General features: G+C 35.2%; 1 protein-coding gene across 3 annotated transcripts in view; it reads left to right on the plus strand.

Annotated features, from left to right (window-relative positions):
* Window positions 1–6,900, plus strand: part of OTOGL (otogelin like) — a 157,199-nt gene extending 150,299 nt beyond the window's left edge. For all 3 annotated transcript variants that reach the window (XM_082350724.1, XM_082350722.1, XM_082350723.1), the window contains 2 exons: window positions 4,995–5,074; window positions 5,629–6,900. In XM_082350724.1, the coding sequence (XP_082206850.1) occupies window positions 4,995–5,074; window positions 5,629–5,829 (281 nt within the window). In that variant the 3' untranslated portion in view covers window positions 5,830–6,900. The remainder of the gene's footprint in view (window positions 1–4,994; window positions 5,075–5,628) is intronic.
* Window positions 6,901–15,339: the final 8,439 nt, after the last annotated feature.

Genomic DNA, 15,339 nt, shown 5'->3' on the forward strand with positions numbered 1-15,339 from the left:
GACAAATTACATACATTAATTTGATTAGTGTTAATTGCTCATGATTATTATTTTTTCTCATAAAATTCAGTTCCTATGTTGCAATGAGGGAAACAAATTTTATAATGTTTAGTGCTTAAATGTTTTTTGTCATGTGGTTAATTATTTTGTAATTTAATCTTTATCTTCTGGCGCATAAGTTTTTAATTGAGATGAATTTTAATTTAAATATTAGAAATTTATTGTTGCATTTTTCAAAAGGTATTGCACAGGATTTCAGTAGGTTTTAAGTTTGAAAGTGCCCTATGGTCAAATGTGCTTTGAACAGGCTGAACTACACAAAGTAGGTTATGATGAGACTTCAATAAGGATATAGAAAATGTGAAATTTTCCAAACCTATTTGAACAAATCTATGGTTCTGTATATATATTTGAGAAATACCAATTTAGTCAATTATATTTAAATCATATATATAAAACTTCCCATAATTATTTTGACAAACTTATGTGCATACAATATATTTATTTGAATTGTAAGGTTTATTTCATAGTGCTTTTTAATAATTTTAAGGACTGAAATAGAATAGAGGGGTATTCATGCAACCATTTTTATTTATGTGTTTATGATTTTATTTTTTGTGTTCATGAATTTATGTCAAGAAAAAAGTTTTAGAGGGGAGTGGGGGAGTGCTGCTTCATGGGTATGGGGTTTCTTTCTGGGGTGATGAAAATGTTCTGATATTGGATAAGGTGGTGGATGTACAACATTTTGCATGTATTAAATGCTACTAAATTGTGTATTTAAAAATGGTTAGTTTTATCTTAATGCAAATTTCACTTTAATAATAGAAAAAAATGTTCAATCTCACATATAATAAAGTTATTAAAATCCAATGAAAATACTAAAACAAAACAAAAAAAAAGTTTTAGGAAACTTGGCATAAATAGTAATTTTAACATTGTTTAGAGAAGCTTTTGGGAAAAAAGGCTACAACACAATTCAGGTTAATAATGCCACTGTGTAGGGCTGGATTCTTAGACACAAATTACCATGCCTCTCAAGGGAGATTTCTGAACTTCTTTCATGAAGGGCTAAATCCCATAAATATGTAAGAATAGTCTTGTCTATTTAGAGGTGTTAGTCATATTGAAAACAATATTAAAATGTATTAGGGACTTACCTGGTGGCACAGTGGTTAAGAATCTGCCTGCCAATGCAGGGGACATGGGTTTGATCCCTGGTCCGGGAAGATCCCACATGCCGCGGAGCAACTAAGCCCGTGTGCCACAACTGCAGAGCCTGAGCTCTAGAGCCCACGAGGCACAACTACTGAAGCCCGCGCGCCTAGAGCCTGTGCTCCACAACAAGAGAAGCCACTGCAATGAGAAGCCCGTGCACCTCAACGAAGAGTAGCCCCTGCTCACTGCAACTAGAGAAAGCCCGCGCGCAGCAACGAAGACACAACGCAGTGAAAAATAAATAATTAATTAAAAAGAAAATAAAATAATTATCTTAAAAAAATAAAATGTATTAAAATTTTGATGAAACATAAGTAAAATATATATTATTGAACATAATAACAGCTTATAAATCATAAACTCACCTGTTTTCTACTGACAATTTATTTCTCACAAAATTCCAATGATGGGTTCTGCATTTATCCTGATTTTCAGTTTAGAGAGTTTGAGTAACTCATCTAAGTCATATCTCTTGTGGGATTTCACTCCAGGCCTGATCTCAGCCTGTTTCTTAACTGCTCGTGATATTCTGGAACATCATCAGTATAAGTTTTAGGAGAGGGCAGAGTCTGACTGATGATGTCTGCTCATCAGTGCAGGGCTGGAACGACAGAGTCTATTTACATGAGGTGTGAAAAGTAAAATCCAACACATTCATACCCACCCACAACAAACATTCTGATGTCTAATTTGTTCTTGTATTCATTTGCTGGGGCTGCTGTTAACAAAATACCAGAAACTGGGTGACTTAGCAGAAATTGATTGTCTCAAAGTTCCGGAGGTTAGAAGTCTAAAACAAAGGTGTCAGCAGGGTTGATACCCTCTGAGGGCTGTGAGGGAAGGGTCTCCTCCAGGCCTCTCTTCTTGGCTTGTTAGACGGCCATCTTCATGTTCACATGGTGTTCTCCTTGTAAGTGGATCTGTTTCCAAATTTCCAGTCATGAGGACACCAGTCATATGAATTAGGGCCCACCCTAATGACCTCTTTTTCACTTGATTACCTCCGAAAAAACCCCTATCTCCAAATAAGGTCACATTCTGAGGCACATAGGAGTATTGGGAAGACAGAATTCAACCCATAACAGCTATATTGCCAGGACTTTAGTGGGTAATAGAGTACCACGTAATGCTTTTTAATTACTGGGGCTCTTAGACACATACTAATGAAAATTTTTTGCTCATTAGAAATGAACAATTTTTCATTGTTTTCTCTGAATCAAATATAAAGTGTATCAAGTAGTCATTGTATCAAGAACTCAAGGAGTGAAATTTATGCTCCAGAATCTAAGGAAGTTTATATTTTTATGCTCTCATGTCTTTTTGCTTCTGCTTCCTTAGATTCTAGACTCTTCCATAGGTATGTGATATAGGCATAGAATCACATTGCAATGTAAACACCTTGAATTTTGTAACCCCATTTTAATTATTAGAGAAGTGAGTGTATTTATGTTATCTGAGGGCAGACAGGGGAAGATCTGTTTGACTTGACCGTATTGCTACTATTGATTGTCCGTCACTTGTCAACACTCTATTAAACCCATAGCAGACAGCACTGCAACAAATCTTCACCACAGTTCTGGAAGGTAGGTTGGGAGGTAGGTATGGTTTCCCTACAGGTGAGGAAATGAAGGTTCAGAAAAGTGTATCACACTAATCCGTAATACTCAATAGATTTAGGCCTCTCCAGTACCTGGCCTCAGGATATTTCAGTTTTGCCAAGCTCTTTGAAGTGCAGAATAATAACAAGCCTCCTCATTTTCTCTCATCTGATGTGTAAGGCCTTGTGAAGTAGTTTCTGCTTTGGCATTAGAGAACCCCTGTCTGTAGTCTTTGCTTTGGGGTGACTAGGCTTTATCAGAGATACTGTGGATATTGGGTATTGTTGCAGGTGCTATGCTAAACAAAATGTGTTACAATAAAGTCTCTGAGGAATAAATAGGAAATGGCTCTTGGCACGAACAAATCCAGCCAACTAACAATACATTTATGCTGTCCCAGTTTCATTCATTGAATGAATGAACACAAACAGATTTTTATTGCGTGCCTCTCACGTACCAGACACCCTTTTAGGCACTGAGACTATGATAGAGGATGAAACAATATCTGCATGCATAGTGTATGTTATCAAGAAGGGGAAGAAACAATAAGAGGTAAATATACATTATTATGTCAGGTAGTGATGAATGGTATAAAGAACAATAGTGCAGAATTAAAGTGATGGAGAGGGAGGGAAATTGGGTTGTTCATTTAAGTGGGTGATTAGAGAATGCCTCTGTGATGAGGTGTCATTTGAGTAGGGACTGAATGTCCTTGGGAGCCAGCCAGGTAGAGTGAAGAGTGTTCAAGGTGGAAGAAATGGCAAAGTACAGTCACAGTACAGGGATGAAAGTGATAGAAGAAGATAAGGACCTTATAGGTCATGTCAAAGATGGCTTCCTTCTTGACTATTCTTTGTTTTAAAACTTACGAGAATAGAAGGGCTAATGAAGTAACCACTGGGTGAAAGCATCATAAGGCACAAAACAGCCTGCCCTCTGCCACCGACACTGAGCCTCAGGCCACACTGTATTTGGGAGGTCGGGGAAAGAAGAAAGAACAAGCAGAGGAGATTGAGGAGAAGCCACAAAGAGATGGGAGGAAGAGCAAAGAGTACGCTCTGGAAGCCAAGTGCAGAAAGTGTATCCAGGAGGAGAGAGGGAGGGACTGAGTCAAACGCTGCTGAGAAGTCAAGTAGGATGAGAACTGAGATGTGACCTTTGAAAATAGCAATTGAAAGTCATGGATGACCTTGACAAGAACAGTTTAATTTCAGGCAATCTTTGCTACCCATCTCTGCTTCAACCAGAGTGGCTTAACTTTTATATACTTCACATGTTGGGATTTCATACAAGCATTTATTTTAAATAAAGATTTTGCGACTAAACTCATTTGCAGATTGGAGCTCTAATTCCAGTCTTTTGCAAACAAGGAAACTCAATGATTTAGTCTCTTTCCTAAAGTGACAGAGCAAAGTAGTAACAGGGTGAGATGAGAACCTTGGTTGTTTTGTATCCTGATTCAGGTATTACATTCTCTATCATACAGCATTAACTATATATTATTGGGTGTATTATCAAGTGATAATACATCATGCACACAGAAGCATATTAATAGATCATTAATTAATACAAAGTGTTTTCATTAGAAATTGTGACATCATTTCAGAGGCATAAAATCAAGTATGAGTCATCCATACATTTCAACATGGTTGATAATAATTCAGTTACATTCTTGAATTTTACATTAATATCCATTAAGATAATGCGATTTTAAATCTATCAGTTTATATTTTAAAATAGATTTATATATATATGTATGTATGTATGCCTTAATTATGTACATGTATATTTACCTGTACATGTACAGCTAAATATGTATTACATTAAAATATAATGTATAAATATTACATTAAATATAATAATAAATATACACCCGACACAGGTTGATGTTAGCATTACTCCATGTGTGGAATATGTTTGATTTATGATTATGATAATTATTCTAAGACAATAAGATAAAGAGATAAATATAAAGCTAGAAAATATATGAGAAAAGAAGTTGAACATAAATATTGAACATAAACTATATAAGAGTAAAATTTTCACTATCTCTTATTATAGAAATATGTTTTATATAAAATCAGTTTTCAATTATAAATATATTCATATGTTTAATTGAATTAAGAAACAATTTGATATGGACCTTTTGAGGAATAAATACATTCTGTATTTTATCAGGCAAACGAGAAGAAAGAATATGCCAGAAAGTGATTATTAGATCAATCATAAGGAAACAGGACTGTATAAGTCAAAGCTCTGTAAGTGGAAAAATATCATTTGTTACATAAAGGGTATGTGTCTTTCCAGAAGTATATGTGTCACAGCACTGGTAAGTTTGTAAGCCAACAAAATGCCAACACTTAAAATATTTAACTTTTGGAGATTATTCCTACATTCTAATATTAAAATATTCTGTTTGCGAAGAAGTATGAATTATTCTTGGCATAAATAATCAACAGTTCTGAATGTTAATTGCAATCCAGAGAGATGGAAATTTAAACCTAAATATATTTGCCCACATACTGTCTTAAGTGTGTAATTTTAATCAGCAAAAATAATCTTAGTTCTGACTTTTCCCACTTTAATAAGACCTGTCTGATTCTATAGTCTACTTAATTGTGATACAATACAGGTTACAATAGAATCATTAGATTGTGATTACTATATTCCATAGATCTGTCTAGTTATGTGTGCACATTTCATACTTTGAGTTATGTCAGATTGCCATCTTGGACAAACAATATGCTACCTTAGTGGAATAAATATCACTGTTTTAAAATGTTTTAAACATTTTTCTCGTCTCTCCTTACAGATAAATGTTGCATCTTGCGATGGAAAATGCCCATCAGCTACCATATTTAACATCAATATTGAGAGCCATCTAAGATTCTGTAAGTGTTGTCGTGAAAATGGGGTGCGCAACTTGACTGTGCCACTGTATTGCTCAGGCAATGGCACTGAAGTCCTGCACACTCTCCGGGAACCTATAGACTGCACATGCCAGTGGAATTAAATTCTTGGATTCCAAGAACTCTATGCAACATCATAAGGTCAAATGGAGTTAACTTTTATCACTCTTTTTAAGGCACTGGGCAGATTTATACTGTTTAATAATGTATTTTTCAGACCACTGGGATATGGCAATTTAACACTTGCTACAAAATAAATACAATTTCCAGGAAAAACTAGATTTATTGACTTAGTCTATTTTAGAGAATCAAATGATTTTAAGATGTTCAGCTGAAATGCTGTTAACGTATATAATTGCAGCATGCAATTATATTCTCATCTATTAGAAGGTTGTTTCATAGGATTCTTTCAGTTTCACTCAATAGTTTTTTATTTTTAATTTGAAAAGTCTGCCATAGCTATTCAAATTAAGATATTCTTTATTGCTACTGTTTATTCTGGTAAATGTAATCAGTTAATAGTGGCATCTGGATAGTCATAAAGAGTGGTACGCTTAGAGACTGATCATAGAACAATAGGATTTTAGATTATTTGAAGTCTGAATGGATATTAGGAATGTTATTGCAAATTTCCCTTATTTTACAAATTTATCAGATAACCAGAGAAGCTGTGTGACTTGTACAAATTCATCCGGTGTAACAATATAGTGAATTCATGTTAACAGCTGGATTAAGTCTACATCTTTGACATTCCAGCAATATGTTCTTTCCTTTTGAACAGTATGGTAAGGTGTGTATCACAGAACCTTTTATTCTTAAGGAGTTTGCTTTGCCTAGAATTAAGAATTTTAAATTCAATGCCTTTAAAAAAAAGGAGAAAATGCCACACATACATATGTATATACATACATGTAATAGTTACCTGAATAATAAGGAACGGGGAAACGTAGCATCATTTGCTAAATAGAGGAGGGAGATCTTGGGTTTTTATTTTTTTGTACCATTAAAACTGTTTTAAAATATGTTGTTATTATTTAACATTTAGTTAGCTATTTACTGTCTCATAGATGTCTGATTTTTGAGATGTATTTGCCTGACTATTGAAGTTGCATGCTATTTTTCTGTTCATGCTGCTGTTTTGCCAATGAAGGATGAAATAAAATTATTTGAATGTATTAGTAATTCTACAGTGGAATGCCGCACTTTTTAAAGACAGTAGATTATTGACATTTGCAAGGAATATATTCTAAGATCTTTGCAAACCCCCCAATTCTTTGCCACTTATAGTATATAATTATCTGATTCTCCTCATCTGTAAAAAGGAGAGAATGCCCTACTTGGTATGATTGTTGTGAGGATCAAATTAAGTTGAACATCAATGAGAGAAGAGTAAAACTGCACTGAAAAGTGGATGTGGGAGCCTGATGGACTAGGCTGAGCTAGGTGCTTTGTTTCTATTTCAAAATTATGCTACCCAGGAAAATTACAACAGATTAGATATTTTGGGACCCCCAGGGTTACTTAGAAATGGATGAAAGAATCAAATGAACATTGCATCTGCAAAGCCCCGGTATCTACTATATATAAAAATTGATTTTATCTTATTTGCGCTTAATAACACTTATAAGTGTTCTGTCTAGACATTAACATTTCAATATTCTTTGATTCCTGTTAACATATAGATTGAATCAAATCTATTTGGTTAAAATATACTAACATTTTGCTTAAGAGAAACTGTATTTATGAGGTACATAATATTGTATACTGTCTACCACTCATTTCTTTATTTTCATGCTCTGTTAAATATCTGTTATTATATTAAAAATATTAAATTGTCTTTAAACCTATTTGTGGGAAAAAGGGAAACATTTTCCTAGAACTTCATAAACATTCTCAAATACAACAAATCTATATCGAGCACTTCCTATGTGTCAGGCACTGTTCTAAGCTCTGAGAACATGGGCAATACAAAATAGATATAGGGCTCACCCTCATGCAACTTAGAGTCTAGTGAGAAAGGAGGTATTGCATAAATAAACACACCTGTGGGGAAAGTCCAGAAGGAAAACCCAAAATTCTTTGGAATGTAGTTCAAGGTGGCCATCAAATCAGCAGAGGGGTACAAATGGACTTTCCATAAATGGTGTTGGGACAACGGATAGTAAACTGAATAAAGAGATGTTAGATCAGGGTATACGGAGTCTGGGATATGAACTTCTCAATGTAGAACAATATATTTTTTGATTTCTGAATTATGTTTGTATCACATATTCCTCATACTTAAATTAGTTATAAAATAAGTATAAGGGATCTTAGAAAAGAACAGTCAGGAAAGGAGGCTGAGAAAGAATAGTTACAGAGTTTGGAGTAAAGCCTGGAGCCTTAATGGGGGTCATAGAAGCCAAGGAAATAGAAGGTTATACAAAGAAATGGAGTTATTCTGTCAAATGCTGATGAAAAGTCATTTGATTTATAGAAATAGAGTTCACTGGTGTTTCTTATTATGAACAAAAGCCATAATGAAGTGGTGTATTAGTCAGTTTGGGCTGCTATAACAAAACAGCCCAAACTGGGCAACTTAAAAACATCAGACATTTATTCCTTACAGTTCTAGAGGCTGGGAAGTCCAAGATCAAGGTGCCAGCAGATTTGGTGTCTGGTGAGGGTCTGCCTCCTGGTTCAAAGACAGCAGTCTTCTTGCTGTATCCTTTCATGACAGAAGGGGTAAAGGAACTTTCTGGAGTCTCTTCTAAAAGGGCACTAATCCCAATCGTGGGGCTCCACCCTCACGTTCTACTCACTGCCCAAAGGGCCCACCTCCTAATACCATCATATGGAAGGTTAGGATTTCAACATATGAATTTTGAGGGGACATGGCAATTCAGCCCATTGCAAATGAGTTGAAAGGTGATAAGTAGATGATAAATTGGACTCAATATGTGCACTGCTCCTGATGTACTCATACCCAGATTCACTCAAACACATGCTTATGTTTCTGCAGCTGGTGGCACCTGCTCCCATCTTCATGACAGTTTCTCCTCCCAGGCAGCCTGAGGCAGCTAGGCAGGAACAGCACAGCACATGTGCAGCAGGCCCAGACTAAGCCATTGGCCTCCTTGCCTTATTCTGACTACTGTCTCAGTCTTCTGGGGAGGAAGGACTGCATCCCTCCCCCACGTCTGCCTTAGGGGCTCTGGTTTCTCCTACCACTTCTGAGCCTGGAAGAAGCATCATGCCCCCTGATTACCATGAAGAACTGAGTAATGCAGCCTGGAAAAAAGGAGGAATTAATACCCTGTGAAGTAAACTCTGAACAATGGACAGGTCCAGGAGCCAGCAGGTAAATTGCTCACTGTCACTCCTCATCCTCAGTGACTATTCCAAGATGCAGTGGTTCCATTTGGCCTTTCCAGATATATCTGTGTTTTGTGTAAGCAGTGGCCTGCTCTCTAACAATCAGACTTGTATTAGCTTTTGTCCCTCTCCAGCCTCACTTTCCTTAAACCAGTTCCTTGAAGAGTCTTCTTCACCTCAGTAAATGACAACTGTCAAATTTAGTGTGTGTGTGTGTGTTGCATTAAAACTACAAGATGTGATTTTTAGCTTAGAGTTTTTCAACAGCTAACACTCTTCATTGAGTCATTTTGGAAGGGAGAAGAGTAAAAACAAACTCTCTTGTATTGTTTGTAGGAGAAAAATAATACAAAACATCCACATAAATAATTTCTATTGTCATTTTGTTTATTTTTGTTTTTCTCCCTGCCCCTCCTGATCTGGGCTTAAATTTAACATAATTTTTAATTTCTTTAAGAATTTTTAGTGAAAGCAGTCTTGAGAAAAAAGAACAAAGCTGGAGTTATCATGCTGCCTTACTTCAGACTATACTACAAAGTTACAGTAATCAAAATAGCATGGCATTGGCACAAAAGCAGACACATAAATCAATGTATCAGAATAGAGAGCCCAGAAATAAACCCACACACCTATGGTCAATCAATCTATGACAAAGGAGCCAATAATATACAATGGAGAAAAGACAGTCTCTTCAGTAAGTGGTACTGGGAAAACTGGACAGCTATATGTAAAAGAATAAAATTGGAACATTTTCTCACAGCATATACAAATATAAACAAAATGGATTAAAGACCTAAATGTAAGATCAGAAACCATAAAACTCCTAGAAGAAAACATAGGCAGAACACTCTTTGACATAAATCATAGCAATATTTTTTGAATCTGTCTCCTAAGGCAAAGGAAACAAAAGCAAAAATAAACAAAGAGGACTTAATTAAACTTAAAAGCTTTTGCACGGCAAGGGAATCCATCAACAAATAAAAAGACAACCTACTCAAGGGGAGAAAATATTTGCAAATGATATGACCTATAAGGGGTTGATATCCAAAATATATAGACAGCTCATACTATTCAATATCAAAAAAATGAACAACCCAATTTAAAAATAGGCAGAAAACCCCAATAGACACTTTTTTCCAAAGAAGACATACAGATGGCTAACAAGCACATGAAAAAATGCTCAACATCACTGATCATCAGGGAAATGCAAATCAAAACCACAATGAGCTATTACCTCACACGTGTCAGAATGGCTATCATCAAAAAGTCTATAAATGAGAAATGTTGGCAAAGATGTGGAGAAAAGGAACCCTAGTACACTGTTGGTGGGAATGTAAATTGGTGCAATCACTATGGAAAACAATATGGAGTTTCCTCAAAAAACTAAAAACAGAACTACCATATGACTCAGCAATTCCACTATTGGCTATATAGCCAAAGAAAATGAAAACATGAATTTGAAAAGATATATGCATCCCAATGTTCACAGCAGTATTATTTACAATAGCTAAGATATGGGAACAACCTAAGTTTCCATCAACAGATGAATAGATAAAGAAAATGTGGTATATACATACAATGGAATATAACTCAGCCATAAAAAAGAATGAAATTCTGCTATTTACAACAACATAGATGGACCTGGAGGGTATTTTGCTTATTGAAATAAGTCAGACAGAGAAAGACAAATACTGTATGTTATCACTTATAGGTGGAATCTAAAAAAATAAATGAACAAATAAAACAGAGACTCATGGATATAGAGATCAAACTAGTGGTTACCAATGGGGAAAGGGGAAGGGGGAGGGGTAAGGTAGTGGTAGGGGATTAAGAGGTACAAACTACTCTGTATAAGATAAATAAGCTACAAGGATATATTGTACAGCACAGGAAATATAGCTTTCTGAGTTTTTCTATGCAATTACCATGCAATGTTTCAAGATTAATGTTCACATTACACAGAAAATAACACTATTGAAATCCAGATATCTCAATAATTTCTTAAAATTAATCTACTGAGAACATGAGTGGCTACAATATATAGATTCAGAAGATTTCAAGATACAGAGTAAGTATGACTCTTATCAGAGGGCCTGTATGTAGCCTAAGTGGATTAGGATTCATGTTTGTGCTAATATTCCCAGACAGGGTCGCTGTGAATGATCGTACATTTTGGTCCCAGTATTAAAGTGCTCATCTGAGGGGCGAGGCTGTGCTGAAATCTGACTCAGGTTCCTCAAGCCAGGTCGTGAACCACGACAAGAGACTGTTTCTACCCAGAAGATGAAATTCCCTTTTCTTTGCACAAAGGCACTGGCCTCTTGCCAAGCCAAACACCCCTCTTTGGGACTGCATCTTCCCAGAGGGAGGAGCCTTTTTCTAATAACTCCTGAGGTAAGAAAGGGGAGGCATTTCCTAATTCATCCACCAGACACTGTGCCTTTTCCTAATACACCTGTCATGAGGAGGCACCTTTTCCTAGTTTGCACAAAGGTCAGCAACTGTCTGTTCCCAGCCTTCATTTCTTTCTAATAAAGTCTTAAAAATGACTATAGTGCTTGAAATCTTGCCTCTAGACTGCACCTTCGGGGAAAAAAACCTTAACTTTCAGAGTTTTTCACTAACAACTGTTAACTAGGAAGCTTTAAGTTCTAGCTAACATGAAAGTTCTATTATTAGATTATCTATTATCAGAAAATACAGAGATTAGCAAACTTGGAGATTGATAAAAAAATAAAGAAAATTATACTTACTAAAGAGTATGGAATTTAAGTTTTCTGCTTCCTCAATCATATTTATTTTGTGTCAAAATTATCTTAAATTGTATGTCTATATTTTCTATTAAAAGCTATATATGACACATATAAATAAATTATAGTTTTGTGACCCAATTTAATAGTTCTATATGTGAGTAAACTATAATCCTTACCATCAGTGTCAGTGGCTCCATTATTTAATTCTTATGTTTGATTTATTTCTTGGTTGCTTGATTTAAATCTCCAAGTAATTCTTCTCTAGAAAAGTACATGGAGTATATATTTTCTAAGTTTTTAATCACAGTGTATCATGACAGCTGAGATTTCAGGCTCTCAGACCAAGTAGGTACAAATTCAACTCCTGATACCTTTCTTTTCCCATGTGACTCTAAGTAAATTTAACAATTTTGCACTTCATATTTTTCAAATTTCTCATTGGATTAGTGTAAGGCTAATGGAATCAATGCTTGTAAAGCACTTACTATACTGTTGAACATGTAAAAAGGACTTGATATATATTAGCTGAGTATAAAAATCTGAGGTGATAGTTTGCTCCTCCTTACATCCTTTCATGCTTCTCTGATCACCCAAATTGTCAAAATTCATGAAAAACCACAATTTCCTTCTTTCAAAGCTACTGTTTCTGTTGTTAGCCATCTTTCTTCATCTATAATGTTTGTCTTGTGATGGCCACTCATAAAATACAGTGGGATACTGTTAAAACCTGTTGTTTCCTGGCAGCTACTATGTCTGAATAGATATAGAAAGACCAGGGAGACAGTTGGAATGAAACAAACTTCAGGTACTTTGGAAAGATGCACTTTTCGGTTTCTGACCAGTTTCTGGTATTTACAGATCTCAAAACTCCAAGTTAAGGAATTGGAAATGGGAGAGTTGTAAGTTATTTCCTTTTCCTTTTCCTGGTAGACTTTGATCTATTAATAAATAACAGAATTTCTTCCAAAATCAGTTTTGTTCTGTTAAGCAATTTTAGTTTATGAATTTTTTTGTTTTTATATTTTTCTGTTTCTTCACTGTTTAGAGATACATTAGCCACGGTTACACTGAAGTGCTGGTGATACACCATTTTAAACTTGAAGATCCATTTAAACTTTTTTTTTTATGGTGCCCCAAATTTGGAAACAACTTAAATAATCTACAGTTCTACAGTTCAGTTATTGTTATATAAATTATATGATATTCATAACTTGGATTATTATGCACAATTCAAGATTACATTTTCAAAGATTCTTTACTGAAGCAACATGTTTTGTGAAAAAAAGCAAAATATAAAAGTAAATAATTTCAATCTTGCCAAAAAATATATATATGCATTGCATAAACAATATCCTGGGAAGAAACAGATGAATATGTTCAACACTTGCTATCTTGGGCTGATGGGATTATGGGTAAATTTATGGTAAATTATGGTACATTTTCCATGTATACAAAGATGTATACATCTTTTGTATACACCTGTGTACCAAAAATGTATACAAAATGTGTACATCTCTTTAATAAGCAAGTGTTTCTTTGGGGATTTGAAAAAACAGAATTTTTTTCTTTTTTCTTAAGGAGAAAGTGAAGTCCTTAGAGAAACAATTGTGGTAGATGGGATTAAAATCAAAGTTACCTCGAAGTATAAATTTTATTACTTAAGTAATGCATAAACAATTCTACTCATTTTTACATTTTTTCTTTAGAATTAGCCATTTTGAATAATATCAACCTCAAACATTGTAACACTTAATAGAAGAGAAAAATAGAAAACTGGTTAGCTTAAGTAAAGGAGTCTATTTTGTGATTCATGTAGAATTTGTGGCCCATATTTTAAGAATGATGTTTGTTTGTATTAAAAGAGAAACGCCCACCAGCCTTTTAAAATTTACTACAGTGGTAATTGTTTCTCTTCACTTAAGAATTAGAAAATATTGAAAAGGAACACTGCTTATATCTATCATTGTCAAAAAATGACCATCTTCAGCAGCTTGATTTTGGCTAAAATAACATGCATATACTACGTGTTTATGTGGCACACATAGTTGAAATAAAGCACTACATTTTCTCGTCATCTGTGGAACACTTATTTTTTGTGCCCTTTTCTTTCCTGGATAAGAATTATGTATTTTGTAATACATATAGTATACTTTTAGCACCCAAATCTTATCACTGGTTTTACTTTAGAATAGTACAAACTCCGAGATCAGATATCAACTTTAAATAAAATGTCTATAAAATTTTGCCAAGAAGTCTTAAGGAAATAAACTGACTATAATATTAGGATAATAAATACTTAACCAAATATATGAGAATTATTCAATGATGAGAACAGTACAATAAAATCAACATTTAGAAAATGATTTAACTTCAGAAATAAAGTACATAGGTTACAAATATATTAGACCTTTCGCTAAAAGTAGTACCTAAATACCTGTACTTTTTAAGTTATATTCATTTCCTTGATCTAGCCTCAGCTGCTCTAAATTATATCAAATAAGACAAAATTATTTAGTCAATGAGCAAGGAGATTCTATAGCTCTTTATGTAATTAATGGTTAGGAGAACAGACCGGCGCTAGAGTGTCTGGGTTCAAATCCCAGTGATGTTACTTACTAATCTGGGGGAGGAGCTGTAGCATGAGTGCCAGTCCGATGGATTCCTTCAAAGAATTTGAGAATCTGAGATAACCGGACTTTGAGATGCGCAAGAGAGAATGAAATGCTGGGACTTGAATGCATTAACCTCTGCTTCCCTTATTCTGCTAGCTTCACCTTTCCCACTGCATCCCAGGTTGTTCCATGGGCAGCTTTGATAACTGCAACCTTGCATACAGCCACAGCCATGCAGCTCTGGTGAAATCATCTTTATTATGTTTGCCAACAAAGAGGAAGGGGCATCTGTCTCTGAGCTCTAGTTAGGAAATCCTGTGCAATGATTGGTCAGGCTTGCTTATCACCTGATCAATCACATTGACTGTTGGGTGTGTATTAGCTTTCTATTGCCATGAAACAAATTACCACAAATTTTGTGGCTTCAAGAAAAGTGTTTATTATCTGACGGTTTCTGTGGGTCAGGAGTCTGGACAGCGTTTAGCTGGGCTCTCAGGATCTCACCAGGCTGAAATTAAGTTGTTAGGTGGGATTGTGATCCATCATCTGAGGTTTTGGGTTCTCTTCTTCCAGGCTCATTCAGGTTGTTGGCAGAAATTAAGTTCCTTGTGATTGCAGAAAACTGAGGCCTGTTTTCTTGCTGGCTGTGGGCTGAGGCACACCCTTAGCTACCGGAGGTGATGCTTATATTCTAACCACTTGGCCTTCTCACATCATGGCTGCTTACTTCTTAAAAGCCACCAGGAGGATCCCTCTTTTGTTCTGCTACGGTGAAGTCTTATATAATGTAACACAGCCATGGAAGTGACTGTTATTTTTACAGGTCCCACCAACCCTCAGAGGAGGGGGATGGTACAGGGTGTGACTACCTGGGGTGAGAATATTAGGTGTCATC

This window comes from Balaenoptera borealis, assembly GCF_965194805.1.
Source record: "Balaenoptera borealis genome assembly, chromosome: 13".
In the NCBI taxonomy this organism is placed as follows: domain Eukaryota; kingdom Metazoa; phylum Chordata; class Mammalia; order Artiodactyla; family Balaenopteridae; genus Balaenoptera; species Balaenoptera borealis.